At 52.5% G+C, this 22,377-nt stretch overlaps 10 protein-coding genes across 10 annotated transcripts; 7 read left to right on the forward strand and 3 right to left on the reverse strand.

Moving 5' to 3' along the window:
• Positions 1-1,546: 1,546 nt before the first annotated feature.
• J4E84_004149 (uncharacterized protein) lies at positions 1,547-2,160 on the forward strand (the record flags this gene model as incomplete). Its single annotated transcript, XM_049386757.1, has 2 exons — positions 1,547-1,619; positions 1,673-2,160. The coding sequence occupies 2 exons, from the start codon at positions 1,547-1,549 to the stop codon at positions 2,158-2,160; spliced, it is 561 nt and encodes a 186-aa protein (XP_049245527.1).
• A 347-nt stretch (positions 2,161-2,507) lies between these two features.
• J4E84_004150 (uncharacterized protein) lies at positions 2,508-4,789 on the reverse strand (the record flags this gene model as incomplete). The annotated part of the gene is made up of 6 exons (XM_049386758.1): positions 2,508-3,090; positions 3,144-3,924; positions 4,064-4,285; positions 4,334-4,371; positions 4,420-4,460; positions 4,514-4,789. The coding sequence occupies 6 exons, from the start codon at positions 4,787-4,789 to the stop codon at positions 2,508-2,510; spliced, it is 1,941 nt and encodes a 646-aa protein (XP_049245528.1).
• Positions 4,790-5,164: 375 nt separating this feature from the next.
• Positions 5,165-5,964, reverse strand: VMA16 (H(+)-transporting V0 sector ATPase subunit c''; the record flags this gene model as incomplete). Its single annotated transcript, XM_049386759.1, has 5 exons — positions 5,165-5,267; positions 5,319-5,630; positions 5,682-5,773; positions 5,826-5,860; positions 5,907-5,964. 5 exons carry the CDS (start codon positions 5,962-5,964, stop codon positions 5,165-5,167), a joined length of 600 nt encoding a protein of 199 aa, XP_049245529.1.
• A 219-nt stretch (positions 5,965-6,183) lies between these two features.
• TOA2 (Transcription initiation factor IIA small chain (TFIIA 13.5 kDa subunit)) lies at positions 6,184-6,639 on the forward strand (the record flags this gene model as incomplete). Its single annotated transcript, XM_049386760.1, has 3 exons — positions 6,184-6,230; positions 6,287-6,434; positions 6,493-6,639. The coding sequence occupies 3 exons, from the start codon at positions 6,184-6,186 to the stop codon at positions 6,637-6,639; spliced, it is 342 nt and encodes a 113-aa protein (XP_049245530.1).
• Positions 6,640-7,205: 566 nt separating this feature from the next.
• J4E84_004153 (uncharacterized protein) lies at positions 7,206-7,912 on the forward strand (the record flags this gene model as incomplete). The annotated part of the gene is made up of 3 exons (XM_049386761.1): positions 7,206-7,294; positions 7,348-7,444; positions 7,505-7,912. The coding sequence occupies 3 exons, from the start codon at positions 7,206-7,208 to the stop codon at positions 7,910-7,912; spliced, it is 594 nt and encodes a 197-aa protein (XP_049245531.1).
• Positions 7,913-8,359: 447 nt separating this feature from the next.
• J4E84_004154 (uncharacterized protein) lies at positions 8,360-9,028 on the forward strand (the record flags this gene model as incomplete). Its single annotated transcript, XM_049386762.1, has 1 exon — positions 8,360-9,028. One exon carries the CDS (start codon positions 8,360-8,362, stop codon positions 9,026-9,028), a length of 669 nt encoding a protein of 222 aa, XP_049245532.1.
• A 410-nt stretch (positions 9,029-9,438) lies between these two features.
• Positions 9,439-12,896, reverse strand: J4E84_004155 (uncharacterized protein; the record flags this gene model as incomplete). Its single annotated transcript, XM_049386763.1, has 3 exons — positions 9,439-9,738; positions 9,790-12,745; positions 12,802-12,896. 3 exons carry the CDS (start codon positions 12,894-12,896, stop codon positions 9,439-9,441), a joined length of 3,351 nt encoding a protein of 1,116 aa, XP_049245533.1.
• Positions 12,897-13,177: 281 nt separating this feature from the next.
• J4E84_004156 (uncharacterized protein) lies at positions 13,178-14,308 on the forward strand (the record flags this gene model as incomplete). Its single annotated transcript, XM_049386764.1, has 3 exons — positions 13,178-13,724; positions 13,777-14,036; positions 14,093-14,308. 3 exons carry the CDS (start codon positions 13,178-13,180, stop codon positions 14,306-14,308), a joined length of 1,023 nt encoding a protein of 340 aa, XP_049245534.1.
• Positions 14,309-15,313: 1,005 nt separating this feature from the next.
• On the forward strand, positions 15,314-17,168 carry J4E84_004157 (uncharacterized protein; the record flags this gene model as incomplete). Its single annotated transcript, XM_049386765.1, has 2 exons — positions 15,314-17,075; positions 17,128-17,168. 2 exons carry the CDS (start codon positions 15,314-15,316, stop codon positions 17,166-17,168), a joined length of 1,803 nt encoding a protein of 600 aa, XP_049245535.1.
• Positions 17,169-20,221: 3,053 nt separating this feature from the next.
• On the forward strand, positions 20,222-22,282 carry J4E84_004158 (uncharacterized protein; the record flags this gene model as incomplete). The annotated part of the gene is made up of 1 exon (XM_049386766.1): positions 20,222-22,282. One exon carries the CDS (start codon positions 20,222-20,224, stop codon positions 22,280-22,282), a length of 2,061 nt encoding a protein of 686 aa, XP_049245536.1.
• Positions 22,283-22,377: the final 95 nt, after the last annotated feature.

Genomic DNA, 22,377 nt, shown 5'->3' on the forward strand with positions numbered 1-22,377 from the left:
TCCCTGATCCGTCGACCGTGCTTGAATAGACGTTGTTGCTCATGTCACCCTGCCCGATCCAACCTCGAAAGGGTCCGGAAGGCTGGTCGCGAGATGACGTGAGCGCCAGATTGGGCAGTAGGCAAGTACACTGGGCGGTGGAATTTTGAGAGATGAGGCACCTGAAGACTGTGTGTTCTAATTTACAGCCGTAGTTCGTCATCACGCGGAGGCCCTGCCGTCGCCGCCAACAGGTAAAAAACTCTGGATGGTGCCGCAGGCCAGGGTGCCCAGATCTGCACGCACCGGGTACAGGCGAGCTCGAGATCGTGGGCGATCCTCCAACAGTCAAAACAGGCAACGGTCGAAGAGGTCATTGCGCTGAGTAATCTCCATGGAAAAGAAGCTTGGAATGATGGAGATAGACGCCACCGATGTGATGGGTTGTTTCTGGATCGGCGAAACTGATAACATCTGACCTATTGACCGACCGAGGGAACGATTGATGCTTGCTACCACATCCCCGCGATTGACAGCTCGGGGCGCTCGCGGCGCCGTTGTCAACGGTGATATGTCGCAGCGATGGCAAAGAGAGTTCGATGGTGGAAATGCAGGTACGTGCCGAAAAGGGGTCTGTGGTGCTAGACTAAGCGGCACTCGACCTATCAGATGCTAGCCGTGGCCTACTCCGCCTCGCATCTCAAACCTTCCACCACACCTGGCGCATCATCGCCTCGACTCTTCATTTGCTACGAGCCTCCCGTCCTCTTTCACTACCTACCTCATGCGGCTAAACGCAAGCAAAAGCATTACTGAACGACCCGTTGTCAAGTGACAAAGCAAAAAGCGAGGCGCGCATCAGCAAGCGCCATGTTCGCGTACGTGGATCTGAAAGAGCGCGTCCCTTGAAGCAAGTGAAGGAGGAAGCGCCGTCGCGCCTGAACGAAATAGACTTTGTCGTCTTTGTACCACTGCTTCCAACGTCGAGGCTGTTACACTTGCCTCGAACTGCTTGTTAGCTGCGTCACCCATGCCTCCGTATACGGGTCCATGGGTCTTTCGAAGACCAGGTTTGATTGTCCTGTTTCAAATGTCGGCGGGGTCTACCCTGTAACCATCGGCTTTGCCAGCTGAAGAAGGTTGTACAGGGCTTCGCCGCATAACATTGCGAATGTAGGGCTAGAGACTAAATATGGACCTGCATGTCCTGTCGACAGCATATGGGATACATTAATGCTCTAAAACATCCTTAGGTTCTCCACACATCCAGTTCGCTCATCACATATCTTCAGTTCATCGCGATCACTTGCTTTTGCAACCAGTCACTCCTTTACTTGTTTTATACTGTCTTTTGTCTAATATGGTGTCGAGTCGGTCCCTCCTTACGGTCTTCGCAACCTTGGTCGCAGTTGCTACGAGTCAGCAATGTTATGCCGTTGACGGTACAGCACTCGACAAAACATACACGCCATGCAACCCTAGCGCCAATCACAGCGGATGCTGCGCGTCCACCGACATCTGCATGAGTAATGGGTTGTGTATGGGAACAACAAACGAGTCGATCGGTATGATCTTCTCGCGAGGCTGTACAGACAAGGAAGGAAAAGATGCAGCATGCCAACAAGACTTGTGCCCTGGTGGTAAGTTCACAAACATTTGACTCATCTGATGTTCCCCAACTAATTCACTTCAGTCTCCAACGACTTCCTTGGTCTCAAGCCAGTAAAAGCATGGCAACTACAAACATGCGACTCCGGAACATACTGCTGCCGCAGCGCCGACGACACGAAGAGCTGCTGCAATAACGAAGACGCACCCCAAATCACAACAACCTTCAGCGCAACCCTCCAACTTCAAACCCCGAGCCCGACCAATGAACCCACAGCGGCCGCCGCAACCACTGCCCCACCTCCTAAGACCTGCTCAAGAGAAAAGAAGGAAACGGCAATAGTCGGCGGTGTCCTCACAGCTGTCTTCACTATGATCATCGCAGGCCTGGCTTCCACTATATTCTGGATGTACAAGAGGGAGAAGAGGCAGCGCAAGCTGAAGGAGCACTACGAGGAGCAGTTCTCGCAAACCAACGCGTACCGCAAGGCACTGGCGTCGAGCGCCGGATCCCTCAGAGGCAGCGTCCTGATGGAAGACTTGAAGCCCAAGTCCAGCCACGGTCCCGCATGATGAGTCACACACAAACTCAAAAAAAAAGTCTTTCGTATCGTCTTTCCACTTTAGCGTCGGTGTTTTTACGGGTACAGGCAGGCACGGTGATGATGGGACAGGGTAATGTTGAGCTCACGCCTGGTACCGATCCTTGGGTTTTGGCCCAATTTCCTTTGTTCATTTCGGCAGTTGCGAATACCCTTCAGGACTTCTCTTTCCTTTGTCTCGGCTTAGATATTGGGTCATGTAGCGACGACGGCTGGGAAGGAACAACACTTAGATGGTTGATGTGGAACACATTCTGAGATGTAATAGATATAATGCACGGGCATTTTCATCCTATAATATTGCGACGAACATGTCTATCATCGCTCAACTTCACCCAACTTCCCCATGAGCAGTGCCTCCACCTTCTCTCCCTTCTTCAAGCTACCTTCGCCTTGTGGCATACAAAGCAGCGCATTCGCACCTCTGAAGCTGCCGATGCGGCTACTCCTCTGCCCGCCCGTTGAGCTGGCGTATAGCAACCCATCTTCTTTCGTCACGACAAGCGCACGATGATACTCTGGACGACCCTTGTCCATCCTCACATCCTCATCCAATATAACTCTGATCCTTGGTAGTCCGAGTGGCTTTATTCCAGCTTGCTGATGCAACGCAGGCAATACGAATAGGTGGAAGCACACAACGGCTGATGCTGGATTGCCAGGAAGCGAGAAAATCGACTTGGTAACAGGTTTTCCATCATTGTCCTTTACAGGCACAGTAGCGAAGGTGGTAGGCTTGCCTGGCTTCATGTTGACACGGCCGAAGTGGATCGTGCCGCCGAGAGAGCGCTCGATGGTTGGTTTAAGTAAGTCGAGTTCGCCCATCGAGACGCCACCAGAGGTGATGATAACGTCGCACTTGCGCATCGCGTCACGGAGACTCTGCTCAAGAGTGCCGGGCCTGGGTTTGGTCAGCGACAGATGAATCGGATATTCTTTTCCAATTTTACTTACTTGTCTGAGACGATACCCAGATCGATGACTTCGAACCTATGGCTTCGTGCGGCAGTGATGAGAGTGGGACGGTTGGTATCGCGTACTTCTCCGAGTCGCAGCGGGCCCTCCCTGTTGTGTGGAATGATTTCATCTCCTGTGCTTAGGACTCCGACGACAGGCTTCTTGTAGATTGACACCTCTGTCGTACCCACAGACGCAAGGAGGCCAAACTCGCCACCCACGACTGTGACACCTTCGCCTTTCTTCAAAATGATCTCGCCTTCTTTGACATCGCTGCCGACTTCTCGTACGTTTTCGTTTGGCTTGATCTCATCAGTCAGTATCTCAATCTCCTTCTCTTCCTTTCCATCTTCGGTCAGACTCTTCAATACTGTATCCTCAACCATGACCACAGCGTCAGCACCAGGAGGAAGCGGGGCTCCAGTCGTAATCCTGGCAATCTCGCCTTCGTTCAATTCCTTAACTTCGCCAGGCTGTGCATGGGATATGATCGAAACAGGGTAAGTTCCCTTTTCGAACTTGCCAGTCGCTGGGATCTTGACCGCGTATCCGTCGACAATGCTAGCTCGGAAGGCCGGGACAGACTCAGTGGCTTTGACGTCCTCGGCAAGGACCGAACCACTAAGTCTCATGTCTACTGGCACCTTCAGTACTGCAGCAGCTGGGGTTTGCTCCGAGATTAGCTTGAGCGCATCTTCGACTGCCAACATAGGGTACGGCGACGATCGATATCTGCGAGTTGGTCCCGCGGAAGGATCATTAGACTGGGGACGCTCTTCTGGGTTCGTGTGAGCTTTGGGTCCTGCGTGACCGCCGTGACCATGCGAATGTCCATGATGGTGATGGTGATGATGTCCACTTCCAGTTCCTACCCTTATCAGTTGCAGCTTTTCCGGGGGAAATACCACATCACGTACCTGCAGTAGCGCCACCCGAAGAAATACCCGCGTCTTTCTCGAGCTTCTCTACACCACCGACGTGCAGCGGTCTCGACTCTGCACCGGCGGCTTGGATGCACGCATGGGGTAGTAACTTCAGAACTGCTTCTAGATTTTCTTTGGCACCTTTTGGCGATCCAGGCAAAGTCAACATCAAAGTCTTCTTTCGCACTCCAGCAACAGGTCTCGCCATAAGTGCAACTAATCAAACGTTAGCCTGGATGATCAACTTGGAGTTCAAAGACTTACACGGCGTGACGGCGTATGAAGTTGTGAGCATGCCATGTCTGGTTGTATGTGAGCCTTCACATAAGGTATCGAGAGAAATCACTTACATAAGACCAGGAGCATGTCTATCAATCAGCGGCGTAACTGCCTTGTTTCTATTAGCTGCGTGTCTTGGGCCATTTCGAGAATAAGAGCGCGCACCTCCGGAGTGACATCCTTAGTTGCGAAACCAGTACCTCCGCTTGTAACGATCAGATTGATTGGCTCCGGGCCGTCAGTCCAATATTTGATAGTCTTCTGGATTGCGAGAGTGTTGTCGGGTACTATCTCGGTTTCGCTGACTTCCCATTGGTCATTTCCGAGATCTCCGAAGACCTTCTTGAGGACTGGTATGCATTTATCGGTTGATGGGTCTTCGGAAGCTGTCTCAGACACTACCAAGATCGCTGCCTTCAACTTTGAACCTGTGGTGGCCATGTTTAATGTTGTCGATGTTGAGTCGAAGCGGAGTAGAGCGGACATCCCACCCTGTGGACATCGTGCACGGGCCATTGCTTACACGCCGAGTCGATCAGATCCACCAGTTCACTCAAGAGAATCATCCAAGAACATTGGAAACAGTAATCGATAAATGGTATTTAACGCCGATGCTCGCTCATATTACATGCATTATACAAGCGCCCCTTCCTATGTACATTGTACAACCTCTGCAAATGACCTTCAGTAACCTCTTCACCAGCTACACAAGCTGGCACTCGAAAACACTCCTCCTTGGCGTCCTTCTAGGCGGGATCGAGGTTCGATATAGTTCGTATGACTGTGCCCTGAGGCGAAAAAGCGAGAACTCTTCGCTCACTGGAAGTCCTTGGCGTTGCTCTGCATGAGCAGTCCGATGATGAGACCGAACAGTCCGAGAATGGCAGCGAAAATCTCGATGGTAAGGATCTTGACGAACCTATAACAAAGTTAGCATCGAAGCAGAGACCCAGGAAAGACAGCTACTTGCATTGCAGGGTCCGCAGCATCGGCCAGGGCAGCGCTACTTCCGTTGATGCCCACGCATACACCGCAGATCAGGTTGCACATGCCCACGGTTATTCCAGCCCAGAACAGCGCGTATCCAGTGAAGTAGTTGGATCCAGAGTACAACAGCTCAGGGTCCGAGAGCTGGTTCATCTTGGAGGAGAAGATGATGGCCATGATGACACCGTAAATAGCGACGACTTCGCAGAAGATGATGGAGATCAAGTTCTTGGTTCGTATCCGTGGCGCCTTGACACCTCCACCGACGATGGACACACCGGTTGTCCAGATGCCCCTTTGCGATTGTCAGATGCGATGCGTGTGTGTGCCTGACAGTCAGACGTACCATGCCGAGCCTACGACAGAGAGACCAATGCATAGCGCAATTCCGACACTAGCAAATGTGTATGGCGATATGCTCTCGAGGAAAGCTCCGACCTGGTATATAATCAGCCATGTCCGTATCGGGTTGGTAGGAACGCGTGCGTACGTTGAAAGCTTCGCCTTCGTTGTTGAAGAGCATGTCTGGAGGTCGTTAGCTATCGCCTACGCCCCTGCGCGCGGTACATACACAAGCCCACCACACCGAGGGCGGCGGTCGCACCGCCCGTTCCATAAGTAAGAGACATGTTGGGTTTAGTGGTCGTAGAGGCGGAGATGGATGGTGAAAGAGGCGGCTGGAGCTTCGTCGTGATGGACTCGCCGCGAAGCTGGCGATGATGCAGGCGGAACAAGCCGCGTCGCGCTAGCATCGAACGGCTTAGTAACCACCTCGGCGCGCCCCCATCATTGCTCCCGCTCAGGCGTCACCGAGACCAAACCACCAGCTCGTCGCAACTATCAGCACCATGGCCACCGACAACACCAAGTATTACGAGCTCTACCGCCGAAGCAGGTACTACATGCCACTCAAGAGGAGCGTAGCAGGAAGCGCTGGCTAACAGAGGACAGCCTGGGCGGCTCTCTCACGGACACCCTGGACAACCTCATCACCGAGCGCCGGATAGAACCCCAGCTCGCTATGAAGATCCTCCTCAACTTCGACAAGGCCGTTGCCGATGTGCTCTCAGAGAAGGTCAAGTCGCGCTTGACATTCAAGGTCAGTCGCGCACGGGCGACCAGTGAGAAGCATCGTGTGCTGACTTGAAACTCCGTAGGGACATCTCGATACCTACCGCTTCTGCGACGACGTTTGGACCTTTATCATCAAGGATATCAACTTCAAGCTGGACAACACTCATCAAGTCCATGCCGACCGCGTCAAGATCGTCTCCTGTAACGCGAAGCGTCCTGGCGAGGCCTAGACGACCTAAAGGGCGTTCAGAGATGCACTGCAGCAGACAGGAAGGAGACAATCGCGTTCAAGCAAATGCGATTGCGCAAGATGCAATCCACCGGCAGGAACAGCTGTCTCTCTAGAGACCTGTGTCATCATATGCTTTCGGCGTTACGGCTAAAATAGCCTTGGAAGGCTTTCACGATACCTCTGGCATGAACAGGAGTTTGGGACTGAATGCGTGAATCGCGTTGGTTTAACGCTGATAAATTGGAACAATTATGATCTTTTGCATATCTGGGCCATCGTACCCTTCCTGCTACACTCAGGTGATGACTTCAGGGTGGAGTGCAATTCTAGTGAACTCTTCTTGACTGATAGTGGATAGAAGAGCTGGGCAGTAGACTATGACTCCCAGTAGCATGCGCACTACAGAGCACTTGCCTCATATATTGCGTCAAGATGCGACCTGCATGTACTACTACCCCATATTGACTAAGCGCGGAAGTGCACCCGGTCGTACCTTGCAGATCATCAACTTGCATCCGTGAACATCGACCTCATTCCCCGCAGCACCCCAGTACGGCCGCGATCATGTCTATTCCGCAAACCAAGTCAGCGTGGCTGATGCTTGCCATCTCCAGTGGCGCTTGTGCAGCTTTCAATGGCGTCTTCGCAAAGCTGTAAGAAAACGTCGCGTCGCCCTAACCCACGCTGTGTACTGACGATGATGTAGCACAACCACAGAGCTCACTGCCTCCTGGTCGAGCTCCATAGCCCTGGCATTCGGGCTGAGTGCGTCAAACAAGATTGTTGAATATGCGATACGAGGGGTGCGTCCTCTCCACCTATCATGCCTGCTATTACCCGCACACAACTAACGCAACGCGCAGCTCTTCTTCGGTATGAACCTCGTCTTCAACGCGATCATGTGGGGGCTCTTCACGCGTGCCCTTACCCTCGCTTCCTCGACCGTACGCGTCAGCATCATAAACACGTCTGCGAATTTCATCGTCACCGCCGTCCTTAGCTTCATTATCTTCAGCGAGAACCTACCGGGGTTATGGTGGCTTGGGGCAGCCATGCTGGTAGCTGGCAGCGTGATCATCGGCATGAGAGAGGAGACTGAGAAGAAGAGTGTGGTAGCTACCACGGGAGAGGCCCCACTTCTCGACCGCGATGGTGACGCGAACACGGAGGGCTTTAGGGACGACGAAGACCAAGGCGATGACACAGTCGAACTCAACAGCGTGAAGAACACAGCAGGGGACAGCAGTGACGAAGACGGTGTATTGAAATAGACAGGACACCAATCCATTGCTGCGACTGTACAATCTGGGTCCCTCCTACTGGGTGACGATAACCAATACCGTGGTACCGCGCATGAGCTCCTCCACCTCACTTTTTCGTCACCGACACATTGCTAAAATCCCTCAACAGGCCGCCCAGCAAGGGTGCGATTAGCTTGCTAACAGGGTTCAGTGCTTTCACGAACAAACGCAGCACAATCTTGGTCCATCGCCGCTTGAGCCGGCACAGTACATTACCTCGCGCCGGCAGGCACACCTTTTCACTTTTCACTTCCCACCTGCAGTGCGCAATCGGTGGGCCAAGGAGTATTTCACTTTCTGGTTCGCTTGCTGCCCACTCTCTCTATATAAATTCCGGCGCACCCTTTCCCCCTCGACTTAACACTCCCCAAGCAGCCCCAACTCCACAGTCTTTTTACACCGACCTTTCTCCCTAAAATGTCGGACAGCCCAGTTCCCGTCCTTCTGAGGCCTACGGCCGCTGAATTTGTTCCCGGCCAGCTTGCGCATCCCAGCCCTGCCTCGAGCGAGCGCGTCTCTTCCCCTGCGACGCCGCCCCAGCAAGGCTTCAACGCTCAGCCCCAGTACCAGCTGCCGCAACATCCTCAGGGACTGCCGTTCTGCAGCCCTGGGTTCTACGGGTATCAGCCATACCCCCTATATGATGGCTACACCCACTACTACAACCAAGTCCACAACCCGTTTGACTTCAACGCCGGCCCACCCCCTTACTACGAACAAACCCAACGTCCTATGTGGGTCCATGAACACACCTCCTACATTGGATACACCGAAGGCACACCCGAGCCGTTCACAAATCAGCACCGCGAGGTCAACGGCGTACGGGCCGGTAGGATGCCGTACCAGAACAACCACCAGGACCGCCATCAGAATGGAAACGGCGCGGACCCCAACACCGGATTCAGGAGGAAGCCTAGGAAGAATAACCGCAGAAAGTACAATCATCGGGCGCGGGTACAGGACCAGAACCAGGAGCACGAGCAAGACCACGAGCAAGACCACGAGCAAGACCACGAGCAACAGCAGAAGCCTGGGGGCGAGGCCAGTGGAACTTATCGACGAAACCCGCCTCGTGAACAGGACTGAAGAGTCCTGAGATTTCTACAGCGACTACAAATTCAACGACACGATTGTGTCGACTATACGGGTGACAGGCGTTCGGGCGTTCAAAACTGGCGATGCATGTAATGTTGTGTACGATGAGAATGTACGTTTATTCAAAAAGCGAGGGAGTTCAGGCGCGGTAATGGGATTGGAGCATGTACAGCGGCTCAACACGGAGTTTGTCATGGCGACACGATATCGAAGGCGTTCTGGACTTGGTACTTTCATTCCTTTCTAATACTTGTCCTGATAAGAAAAAGAGGTGAAGCGACGAGGTGGTTAGTTTCCTTTCACATGACATTGAAGCGAATGTAGTTTTTTGCCTTTCTTGCATTTGTGCGATGAGTACTTTCAACTCATGTTACTAGCTTAGCTATGTACATCCCCCTGTATTAATGTAACCTCTTCAGTCCCTCAATCAATCCCTTGACTTCCTCGAGCTCCACACCCAATCCCTCAACGGCCTTCCTTTGTACTTCCTCGCTTACATCCAAAAACCTCTCCACCAGTTCTCCATCAACAAAACGCATGGGTTCCTCTTCTTCTCTAACGGTGTTCTTGAACGCGCGGAACTTGGCAAAGTCCATGTCTCCAGGTGCGGCGACGAGAGCGCCGAGATTGGATTGGAGCGTCATGAGGAGGTTTTGGTAGTCCGGTGAGATGAGACCGAAGAGGTAGATTGAGCCTTCGACCTGCATGGAAATTAGTATCCGTAAGTGATGAATGTGATGGAATAGACTTACAGTACCGACGAACGCTTTGGGAATGACTGCAGCGTCCGAGGTTGTCATGACATCAATCCGACGTATCCTGTTCACCATCTCTCCCAGTAGCATTTCCGAGCTAACATTCAACCGCCTCTTGTCATCGTCTGTGACACCGTTCGGGTCGCGGTACAAGACCATCAGGTTTCCTTCCGCGTCGCTTTCGAGGTAAGTGTTCGTGTCTACCTCCGCCACTGCTGTTGCCCAAGTAGTCTGGTAATGGCGCGCAACCTCTACAAGCTTGTCTGGTAGACCCGCCTCACCCTTTGTATACTCGACAACGGCGAGTGACTTCATCAGGTCAGCGATGGCGATCATGGTACCATTGACTGTAACATCGATCGGTGCAGTCGAGCATCTGAACGAAGCTAGCTTGACCAGGTCAGGAGAGCTCTGCGTTTTAAATTCGACATCGTATACTACGATAGTCTTGATGAGCGCGGCGACGATCTTGCCTTCGCAAATGGCTAGACACCTGCAACCGCCCTTTACAGCGATTTCGGTGACGAGCTTGAGTACGCGCTCAGGCGTTACCTCTAGAATGATTATGCGGCCACGTTCTGCAGTCGCGTTCTGATCGTCAAGGTATGCAGTGCCGATGACGAAGCGCTCTGCAACACCGCCAGAGCCGTCTGGCAGTTCGCAGCGCATGACGCATTCGATCAGCTCTTCTTCGTTGAGCGCATAAGTGTCGAGCTCTTTGAACTGGATCTCATCCACGAGCTTGAAATGGCTCAGCATAATCTCTTCGCCGTGTTTCAGTATTCTCTTAATAGTGCCGAGGCCGAAAGCTTTCAGACTAGGTGAGTATGCTATCCGTCGCACGGTCTCATCGACCTTTAGTGTTTGTACATGCGTTGTCCGTTCGGTGTCTACTAGAGCGATGCGGAGGTCTTCCGAGGTTGCGATGGCTACGGAGCCAGGGTACGCTTCCGAATCGAAAGGACAGACTGTTGTCGCTTTCTCTGCTGTAACAGCGGAGTATACAAGACGACCTTCTGAAGAGTAGATCAAGGATGGGTGTTCGCATGTTGCAAAGACGTTGAACAGGCCGTTACCGCGAGGTAGGGCACGGAAACTAGCTTCACGCGTGCCTAGAACGATGCTCTTCCTTCCTGATAGCTCATGTGTTGAAGGATCGTAGGCGTATGTGACAACATTGCCATCTGTTAATGCGGCAAAGAGGGATGGCGGTTGTTCCGGGAATATTTGAGTCAGTAGCAATGAGCGGGGAACGGAGTCTTCGGAGATCTGGACTGTCTTGACCGCTTCCAGGGTGTCGAGAGAGCATATGGCGAGTTGGGAGTTACTCCAGAAACCGATGAAGCATACAGAGCTCGAGACTGACGGAAGAGCAATACAGGCGACTTGGCTTTCTGAACCGAACTTCTTCTCTTTGACAACCTGTAGGCCGTCTGCCATACTCAGAGAAACGATAGTCACGCCTCCTAAAGAGACAAGAACATGACTATCGTTGATTGAAGCAGCGGTGATAGCCTGACCACCCATCGGCATCCATTCCGACGTTATCATTCCGCCGTCCAGATCGCAAATTCGGGCTCGTCCATTTGTAACCTGAATAACACGGCCTTGTGAGATGTTCGCAGCGGCTAGCGTCGTTTCATCCAAAGCGAGCGAAGCAAACTCGTCTACCTCTTCTACCTCGCCTTGCGGGTCGAATCGGAAAATGCGCGACTCGTTGACAAAGCTGACTAGTAAGGTGTCTTCATACTGGGCAGAGGCGGTGGATTTCAGACTGAATAGATCAGAGATCTGTTCCATTTCGCCCAACACACCAAGATCCTCCAGCCCAACTCCGCTTCTAACGCTCCGGAGACTTCCATCTTGATAGGCGCCACTACCGGTTACTATGCGCGCCTGGCCAGAAGAGTATTCATTGCTTTGCCCTTCACCAGATCTGTTGCCCATATCCATGATTGTAAAGTCAAGTATAGGCGCGATGTTGGAGAATGTCTGGACGACCTCCATCGACTTTTCTGCAATCTTGATGACTTGCGAGTCGCCCTGATGCGATCCCACAAAGACGTAGCCAGCATCGAGATATACCAGCGTAGATGCGCGAGATGTCTCCCCGATTACGTCAAGCTTCCATGATTGGACCTTGCCTTGGCTGCTTAAGACCAACATGAACATGTATAGGCGACCGTAGTCATCGGCGAGCACGAATCGCTGAGCGTCAATGCGTTCCCAAGCCACAAAGATCGTCGCCTCGTCCAGTGGCTCGGTCTGGAGTTCCCCACTTTCGTCGTCGTAGTATCCGATGGATGTTTCGCCGATAACTACCAGGCCGTGGGAAGGCTCCTCGACGGGTATCAGGTGGCTCGAGCCAAGCTCCAGTTCGGTCTTGCAGGTCTCGCCTTCTTGTAGGTCCACCTCTTCGCCGGCGTAGGTGAGTTCCCGTAACTTCAGCTTGACTTGGGAGTGTGTGTCTTCGTATAGTAGCGCCATCTTGGGCTTGTCGTCGAACGACCGTGGGCGCAAGAAGGCAGACGAGCGGACGAACATCTCAGGTAGTCTGACTGGTTGAGGGTCTCCCAGGTGGGCGATATCAGCCTCTTGCTTCCTCTTCTTTCCTCTTTGGACTAGCGGTATGACGGTCACGATGCCCTCGTAGACTTCGACAGTCATGAATCGCCCCGTTGGATCGATGTGACACCTCTCGCCCGTTTGCGACTCTCTTGCAGCATTGTCGGCCACGCTCGCGAATGATTTCTCCGTCTGTAATTGTTTCTTTTCGGGGTTCCATGACAGGGTGAAGTACATGTATCGATCGGTTCCGACGAAGAGGTGGTCGGTCGGCGATAGGGCTGGGCGGAGCTTCTGGAGCATGGTGACCTTGCCATAGATGGCTTTGGAGTGTTGGAGGGCCAGTCCATCGGAGGTCTGCGTATAAAATTCGAGTCTGTTGGATTTGCTGCAGTCGTATTAGCACTGGATAGATAGTGATGCATGTACCCGCGGACTGCTTACGCGACTACGAGGCAATCCTCCTCTGGGGCGAGGAAGTTGAGCTTGAGCGCATGCCGGACGCTGCTTGGCCGGTGGATGGGTGCAATGTAAGCCATGGCGATATTCTGTTAGAGCTTGTGGATAGCTCAAAGTACAGAACAGAACTATCGTGGTTGGCGGGCTGGAGACATCGGATGCATTCCGTCATTGAGCTGCACGGGCCGCGGCTCCACGCGACTTCGCGTTGCGGGGCGGCCGTGACTTTTGTGACTTTTGGACTTTTGGAACTTTGGGTGACCGCGACTCTTTTTGCTTGCAGCCCCGACGCGCCCACTTAAAATGGCCTGTACGTCCAGCCCTCGCTCTCCACAACACCAAAGCAGACTCCGCTAACACAATGGCCAACTCAGCGGCCATGGATATCGAAGACGAGGACCCCGTCGTGGCCGAGTACGACGTCTACATCACCCCCGAGATGGCCGAGCAGCAGCTGTACGTGCTGCAGTACCTGAACCGCCCGCCCGACCAGCCCTTCACCAAGGCCACTGAGAGCCAGCCCTCACAGCTGCGCCTCAAGAAAGAGTCGGGCTTCATTGAGGTCGACGTGCCCGTCAACATCCACCGCAACTACAACCGCGTCGCCGGTGTGCGCTGGGGCGAGGCCATGCGCAAGACCAAGGGCTTTGGCCAGAAGGCCTTCGGTATCGCCTCCGGCTTCGAGCGCACTATGCCGCGCAGCACCAACCGCCCTGGCGCCGCCGGTGAGGGAGGAGCCCCCGCAGCGCCCATTGCGACCGAGGACGACGACAACTTTGAGGAGTACGTCACCCACTTCGAGGACGCCAACGAGAAGGGCCACGTCCTCAACACGCAGACGTTCGGTGGCCAGATCATGCAAGACGACGGCAAGGGCACCAGCTACATGCTCGGCACCTTCCGCGACAGTAAGTAGCGTGCGACACCAGCCATCATCGCTTCAAGACTGACTCGGCGCAGACGAGCTCCACCTCACCCGCTGCAACGGCCTCGTTCAACTCCGCACACAGTTCCACCAGATCGACGCCTCCGCCCAGCTAGAAGCTGTCCAGCGCCGCCGCGAGAAGGAGTCACAGGAAGGCGCCAAGGTCGCCGAACCAAAGGCCTTCCTCGCCCAAGTCAAGAAGACGGGTGGTGACACTGCCGCAGAGCTGACTCAGGCCTTCATGAAGTCGACCAACCAAGAGCAGTGGCTGAGGCTCGACTACTACGACGAGAACGTACGTCCTTCCGTCTCGCGCTCCATCTCGCTGGTGACGAGCTAATCATGCTGTAGGACGAGCGAGCCTTCGATGCGTACAACGACCGCCTCTTCCTCGCAGACGTTGCATCCGCGCCCAAACTCCAGTCCAAGATCGACAACAACGAGTTCCTCGACGCCGTCGGCTCCGGCGGCAAAGCCAGCAAGAAGAGGCCTAGGCGCGACGCCGAAGACCTCATCGAGATATCCGACGACTCCGACGACCAGGCTGATGAGCCATCAGTGAGTTGAGCAAGTGGATTTCGCGCGTATAACACTGGCTGTTGCGCGAAAGAGCTTCTCGCACCACCATTATTATCCGACTTGGCCATTGAACATCTATCTTCCCATTTACCTACTAGATACCCCCAAAATATTACTGAGCTGTTACTACACAATGATGCTGCAGGCCTGCGAATATCGACATGTTTCTCGTCTCCTCACGAGGCTAGAACTATCTAGTGACACAATGCTAATTTTCTCTCTCTTAGTTTGATGTAGACCTGGGCTACCAGCCGATGGGACCGGGGAATTATCGCGGCAGACGCAGAGGTGTAAAACGCCTGCGTGGTCCCGGTGCGGTCGATTGGTACTATGCCGGATACCTACGATACGGCCGTGACCTTCGATTCGAGGCTAGATTTGGAAGTAGCTATCCATTATCTAGCGGATATGGGCCAGGAAACTGATGAGTGGATGACCGACATATCGAGAATAAAGACGCGATGCGGGAAGGGAAGGTAGCAGTCTCGATACCATGTGGGAAGCCTGGGAGCCTTGTCGTTGTTCGTCTCTGACCAGATATCCGTGAGGGTGACTGGTCTCTATGAGGTTGATACGTTCCATAGTCGGTTTATGATGTAATGGATCGCGCTGAATCCTCGTCCAGTGCTTTATTCGAGTTCAAAACATGTGAGTGGTCAATACGACATAGCCAGTCGTGTAACCATGGTACACACTGGCTTGGGCCGAATTTCTCTTCCACAGGCCTGTGCTCTGGTTTCCACAGCTTCTACCACCACGCCCAGTACACTATTTGGAGAACATTGAACATTAACGTCCCACAGAAAACATCTTCACAGAAAGCCTAGGCAGCTAAATCGCCTTTGACATCTTGCAATCCCACAGTTAAATATTAACGTAGACTCCAGCCAGCCTATCGAACTTCTTCTTCGTACGAGGCAAAAGCAGTTTACTGCATACCTAGCCCGCGACCATCTCCCAAGAACTAGATTAACCCATCGACTACTTCCCACAATGTCCCAACGCAGGCGCTATACATCTCGTACCGACGAAGAGATTCGCAAAGAGATGGATCCCGGACACGTTCCATATCGTATGGGCTGGCCGACACTTGCACCTCTGCCGATGGACACCGACATAGATGCGAGATGGATGATACCAGGCTCATATCAGATACTGCATGATGTGCAAGACATTCTGATAGCACATGGCTTGCTACGTGGGACTACCGCGTTCCACTTTGCGTTCCGAGTTCCTCGGGATGCTACTGAGGAGAACGACAATATTGCGCATTTGACGCTCTTCATACGGGTCGACATGTTGAAGCACGCTCATCAGGACATTGAAGATGCTATCATCAAGATCAGAGCTAGCTTCCGCGATAATTCCTGGACTGAGGATATCCAAATCGAGTGTATAGACTATCGAGCAAGGCACTCCTCCGGCATGATGTCTTTCCCTATCCGCCATGATGAGTATGACATACACCAGCAATGGGAAGCTATATCTCCAGATGTTTTGTCTTTGCTGAGCAAGCATGAATGGCTCTCAGTGGAGATTCTGCATCGAGGATTGATCGACGAGCGCCAGGAATGTTCACCAACAATTGTCATCACCACACCGACTGCGCGCAATCCCAAATGGTTCGACATTGTGGTGCCTTCGATGATGGCTGAGATTGCCAAGAGAGCTCCCGAATTCGGCATCGAAATACTGTGTGGGAAGACGATGCTGGGAACAAAGAGGCGAAATAGCTTGACCGACAGCGTCAACGGCTCATCCTACGCCAAAATAGCCGATATGGGATCCTCTCTTGGAATTTCGGGTGATGAGAAAGGTTGCAGTACTTTGGGTGGATCTGTGACCCTGTCCGGCGGCATTCGATGCGGATTAACGAGCTGGCACGGCGTCCGCGATGCACGCCTTGACAGCATCATCTCCAACATAGCCAACAAGGCTCTAGGTGTCGATGACAAGACTCTAGCCGACACGCCTCAAGCCATGGTATCTCCAGCGACGCTCGACCATCACGGCTACCTCGAAATGCTGCAAAATCATATCACACTTTATCATACTTACGCTGCTAACGGAGATGCGAAATGCAAGATGTTGCACGAAGAGAAGAGTGAAGAGCATAAGAAATGCGAAAGCTTCGACCGGCGTATTGGCTACGTTTACGCAGGCTCAGACCGTCGAACTGTCAAGGCCAACAAGTACGCATCGGATCCGGACACTGGCCGATCCAAAGAGAAGATGAAGGCGACGGAACCTACGCTCGTCTTCCCACTCGACTGGGCGTTAATTCGTATGGACGATACGACAAAACGCGACGTTACCAACAGACTACCTGATGTTTACTCTAACAAGACGATACTTGTCCCAACACAGCAGTGCAGGCAATGGTCAACCTTCAATGCCAACAAAGAAGAAGTGCACGTTGCCAAATACGGGCGCACGAGTGGCTGGACGGCCGGCACCATCAACGCCTGCATGATCATCATCAACCCTGATGCAGACGATGAGATCTCGGGTGATAATGGCATAGATGCGAAAAATGTGGCTGCATGTTTTGGCGTGGTTAGCAGTGACGAGAGGAGGGACTTCTGCGAGTTTGGTGACAATGGCAGTGTAGTATTGCACGAGGGATCAGGCACACAGCTCGGTCTGCTCTTTGGAGTGACTAGTACTGGACAAGGAATGTTTCTTCCTATGGACGTCGTGTTTGAGGATATTAAGAGGGTCACTGGTAAAAATGTTGTCAACCCGTCTTATGTCGGTAAGTTGGGCATGCATCCGCAGCGCAACAACATCAAGCTAATGGGATCTAGCTCCGCAGGCTGTGAGACTTGCTCCGCGCGATCTAACTTAATAGCATGGAGCTGTGTGGGTGCACTGATTCAAAAGAAGGGAAGGGCAATATGTCAGAGAGAACAAAAGTTTGCTGAGGTTTGGGGTATATGTTTCCCACCACGTATTACATGCTCCCACGCAAGCCAGGTGGGCGTGACTCGGGGATAAACTGCGAGGTCCATATAAACAAAAGGAATACGAAATGTTACAGATCCCGAAACACAGAAGAAACCTTCTACTTTCTGTCCTGTCGAAATGAAGACCATCAACAAAGGAAAAGACCATAGGACTTCCAAGACTCAAGAGGGATGCTGGAAGTACTACTTCTCTTATACCGTGATACTGCAGTACTACTAATGCACTGTTCAGTGATGAACAGTTTCAGTGTACTCAATATGCTCGGTTTCAAGGTCTCCGCCGCATGTTCCGAAAACGGAGCCAATTCACCGGGGCCTGCCAGCCTTGGCCATATTGTTCCAGCAAATCCTCACTCTCAATTGCGGTATCGACTTTATGGTGGTTTGGTAGCTCTGGATGGTGTGGTTTTAATGCCAGTGCAGCTTCCGTGTTTTGCGGCAATGTGTCTTCTGAGGTTCTTCTGATGTGCTACGCTCTCCCTACAGCCTTCAACGGGACATTCATACCGATCCTCGGTATGAATGCTTTGTACGTGATCGCGCAGGTTCTTGCGATGATCGTAACTCTTGGAGCATTCAGTGCAGCGATGCTTTTTCCTCCCTTCTTGAATGTGCCGGCGTTGAAGCTGCTGACTGGGACTACCATAATCAGGTTGATCTGAAGTCGTAGTAGCAGAGCTCGATGATTGGGGTGAATGCTTCTTGGAATGCTCCAAGCTGTCGTCGGACCGCGTGCTACATTGGGCAGGGGTGGATCGATCCTTGCCGGGTGATAGAAGACTGTCGACTGAATAATGCCGCGTGGATACAGAAATGTCAGATGTTCCGTCATCGATCTGCACCTCGTTAGAGGCCGATGGGTTGGTTATAATGATGTTTCGAGAGACATCCGAAGTTTGGAAGGCAATTCCCAGTGATGCTACAGTCATCAAGACCGATGGCTTGATATTGTCGGGCCCTTTATTGCTTCTTTCGAGTAAAGTATTCGTAAACCATCTATCTTGAAGAGGGTGCCACCAAAAGCGTTGTTGGAGGAGTCGAGGACAGTTGTTCAAATGATCATAATGTGCTGTCGGTATCGAAACAGCGCAAGGCTACCGTAGCCTTGCGCTACGTCAATCTCGAATATTATTGGATCTAGAAAATCTGTTAGAGATGCCCTCATATGTAAATAGAACGTACACGAACTGACTTCAGAGAAAGGTGAATAACACCGAAGGCTAGTAGGTAGCCTCAGACGCAGCCCAGGAGGGCAAGTGCGTCTGGGGTGACTTATTGCCGTCTTGTTAGACTATCGTACACTTCTGTCAAAGTAAAAGTAGCACCTTCTGGTGAGGAAGGCGCTTCCCTTATATACAGAGGGGACAAGCAGTGGGTAAATGTGCGATGGGGGTAGGGAGGGGGGTCTCAGGTCCGTGCGCGTCCTTCGATCTAGCGTCGACATGCACATGCATGCATGGTCAGCTACGCGACGCATCATCCAATCAAGCCAAGAAAACAAATGGAAGCCAGCTGAGGCCCCTCAGTGTGCCGCCTTTTTCGTTGGCCTCGACGAGCTTACATTGGATCGTCCTCGCTACAAGCTAATTGAGACCCCCCTCTTGTCTTGCAAGCCTGGCCCATGTCCTGCAGAGGCGTATCCTTGACGTAGGAACGATTCCGGTGATTATTACTGCAAGGCCTTAGGCTGCTCATAACTCCAGTGCATAGCCTCTTGATGAGGCTGAGAGCGAAGCTGATGCGCCTTCGCTACTGAATGCGTACCCGGGCACTTCGCTAAGCCTTGTGTATTGAGACCCTCGACCATGGACCGTATCTCCGTTCACAGATCATGCCCCGCGGTTTTACTAATTGCAGGCGAAGCTTAAGCAACGTTTTCGATAACTGACTTTAGCTCGTCCGAGGTGATATGCATACCCATAAATTGAGCATGATGAGGCCCTCGTTCGCCCCATATAAATACTGAGACCCCCGATGTGCCGCCGTACGTATGCTCTTGAAACAATTAGTCCAGCTATCCAAGAGCTGCTGAGACCCCCAACTGAACGATCATATTCCCGCACGAGCTATCTCTTTCTTGACATAATGGAACGCCTTGAGAGACCCTCCCTCAGGCTGTACACTCATGGTAAAGGTAAATATAAATGAGTCGTCACCGCAGCAGTGCGGTTTTGTTGTACTTACCTGCAAATCATACGCCAAAGGCCAAAAGGTTGTCCACAGTATTTCTATAGCCTCCAATGACTTCTAAACCCAGCACAACCTCCTCTTCCGGGAAGCCTACCAGTGCAGATGATTCTGCAAGTGGAGGCAAGGGAAATTCAGCGGCTAATATCAACGCCTTTCTGGGCGGCATGCCTCGTAAGTCATCGTCTTCCTCTCTAACTGCTGTGAGTCTTCTGTTAATCGAGCATCCAGAACCCACTATGGTGTTGCCTCAGAACCCTTGGACGGTGTCGTCTGGGCATTACACTCGCCCTAATGGATCTGTCGTGCATATCGAGCATCGACACCAGATTCGTAACACTGCGCTCAATAGAAGCGCGAGCTTGGAGGTTCTGACTGGAGGATGCAAAGGCGCTAGCGCACAGCATGGAGCGAAGAATGGCCAGTAGTACTGGCTTCATTGACGCGGTACGCGACTAGGTTCATGTACTTGTCTTGTCGCAGTGTTGTGTTGATGAACGGCGTTCTGAAAGAGATGGAAAGAGGAAGGACAACCTTGGAATGATCCAAAGCGACGATGTACCCATACCAGTCTAGTCCTAATCGAGCTCGGTGCTCACTCGACCCAGTGTTCTCTCCACATCTCCACCACGCTGCATCAAGTTCACGTGAATGCTAACTTTTATAACACGTCTTCATCTTTCATCTGTAACAGCTTACTTTCTCCCATCATCGCATCCCATACATTCTCAAGATCCAGAAAATCAGCATGCCGCCCGCAGCCCCACCTTCCTATCCCCGTCCCGACTTCCTTCGCGAAGACCTAACATGGACACCCCTCAATGGCCCATGGTCGTTCCTCTTTGACGACAACGATGTTGGCTTGACCCAAGGATGGCATTTGACCTCTCTCCCGGACAAGATCACCGTGAACCCCACCAACACCAATAGCGCCGAGAACACCGAAGCGCACAGCATCACAGCCAAGATAGCCGCTGGGACTCAAGAGCTGCTGCAGGGTAACTCATTCAAAAATGAACATACTGTACATGAGAAGAGGAACATCCAGGTTCCGTACGTGTTTCAATGCCCGGCCTCTGGCATCGAGGAGAAGGGCGTGCATGAGGTACTGTGGTACGAGAGGGTCATTGCAGACCCGAGAACTATGGACGAGAAGGCGGCTGGAAACCGTGTGGTGCTCAGATTCGGAGCCGTCGACTACGAAGCCAAGATCTGGCTTAATGGGCGCTTCTTTGGTGGCCATCGCGGTGGGCATGTGCCTTTTGACATCGATATCACGGATGCCTTCACGGAGGAGAAGGCCCAAAGACTCACCATCCGCGTATTTGATTCTGCACACGATCTGACACAACCGCGAGGAAAGCAGTACTGGAAGGCTCAGCCAGAGAGTATCTTCTACACGCCCAGTGGCGGTATCTGGCAAAGCGTGTGGCTTGAATCAGTGCCTGTTGTGGCGATTGGAGATGCAAGCGCGGGCACGCTATTCAAGAGCAATGATATCGAGAGCGGCAAGCTGGAAGCTAGCATCAAAATCATAGGAAGGCCTGCTGGACATGCATACAGCGTAGAGCTCGAAGCCAGCCTGGCAGGTGTGCCCGTCAGCAAGACAGAGAAGGTTGCTCTTCCAAGAGACTCAGACACTGCTTCCTTGAGCACCAACATGCGACTTTCCGACTCCCAGACTTCACAGCTGCCTCTTACATCCACTGCCCCACTTTCTGACGCGACAGCATGGCTCAACAACCTAGCCCTCTGGTCTCCGGAGGAGCCCACTCTATACGATCTGACTATCCGCCTCTACGACAATGAAAACAAAGTCATCGACCAAGTCCACACCACAACCGGAATGCGTTCTCTCCATTGGGATAACTCCACCTTCCGACTCAACAACCGCCCATACTTCCAAGCGCTCTTCCTAGACCAAGGCTACTGGCCCGAGACCTTCATGACACCTCCATCCTCCGACGCACTAAAGCTAGACATCGAGTTGACCAAGGCGATGGGCTTCAACGGATGCCGCAAGCACCAAAAGGTCGAAGACCCACTATTCCACTACTGGGCTGATCGTCTGGGTCTGCTAGTGTGGGGTGAAATGGCAAATGCATACGCATTCTCCGAGGCGTATGTAGAGCGCATGGACCAAGAGTGGCGGGAAGCCGTCTTACGCGATCGCAACCACCCCTGTGTTGTTGCTTGGACGCCAGTCAATGAGTCTTGGGCATACACTGATCTCCACACGAGCAAGCAGCAGAGAGACCACATCAGGAGCTTGTACTATGCGACCAAAGTGTTGGACTCGACAAGACCCATCAACGATAACTGTGGTTGGGAACACGTCATCACTGACTTGACCACATTCCACGATTACGCCGACGCGGATGAGCTTACAAAAACTTGCTCGACGCTAGACGGCATCATGAAGAAGCAGTCGAACAGACCAACGTTCCTTGCACCTATTGAGAGCTTGTCGGATCCCGGGTCGAAACACATTCCTGGTGCACCCGTTATTTGCACAGAGTTTGGCGGTGTCAACATTGCGCGATCGGCTGCGGGTGAAGAGGATAGGAAGAGGGACTGGGGTTACACCACTGCTACTGATCCCAAGGACTTGCTAAAGCGCATCGAAAAGATGATGGACGGGATTGTAGACGGAGGACATTGCTGTGGGTTCGTGTATACGCAGCTTACAGACATTGAGCAAGAGGTAAACGGAGTATACACACCGGACCGGAAAGAAAAGTTGGATGCCGCTGAGGTGAGGAAAGTGGTTGAGCGCGTCATGGAGAAGTACGCGCAAATGCATAAGTAGTTGCTTGGATCAAATGAGCATGTAGACAAATGCAAACATTCACTCAAGTTGGGAGGTAGTATCTTAGTAATTTTGTTTGTTCTGCGCACGTCTTT

The sequence above is a fragment of the Alternaria hordeiaustralica genome, assembly GCF_023758085.1.
Source record: "Alternaria hordeiaustralica strain BMP 2776 chromosome Unknown scaffold_6, whole genome shotgun sequence".
Classification (NCBI taxonomy): Eukaryota; Fungi; Ascomycota; class Dothideomycetes; order Pleosporales; family Pleosporaceae; genus Alternaria; species Alternaria hordeiaustralica.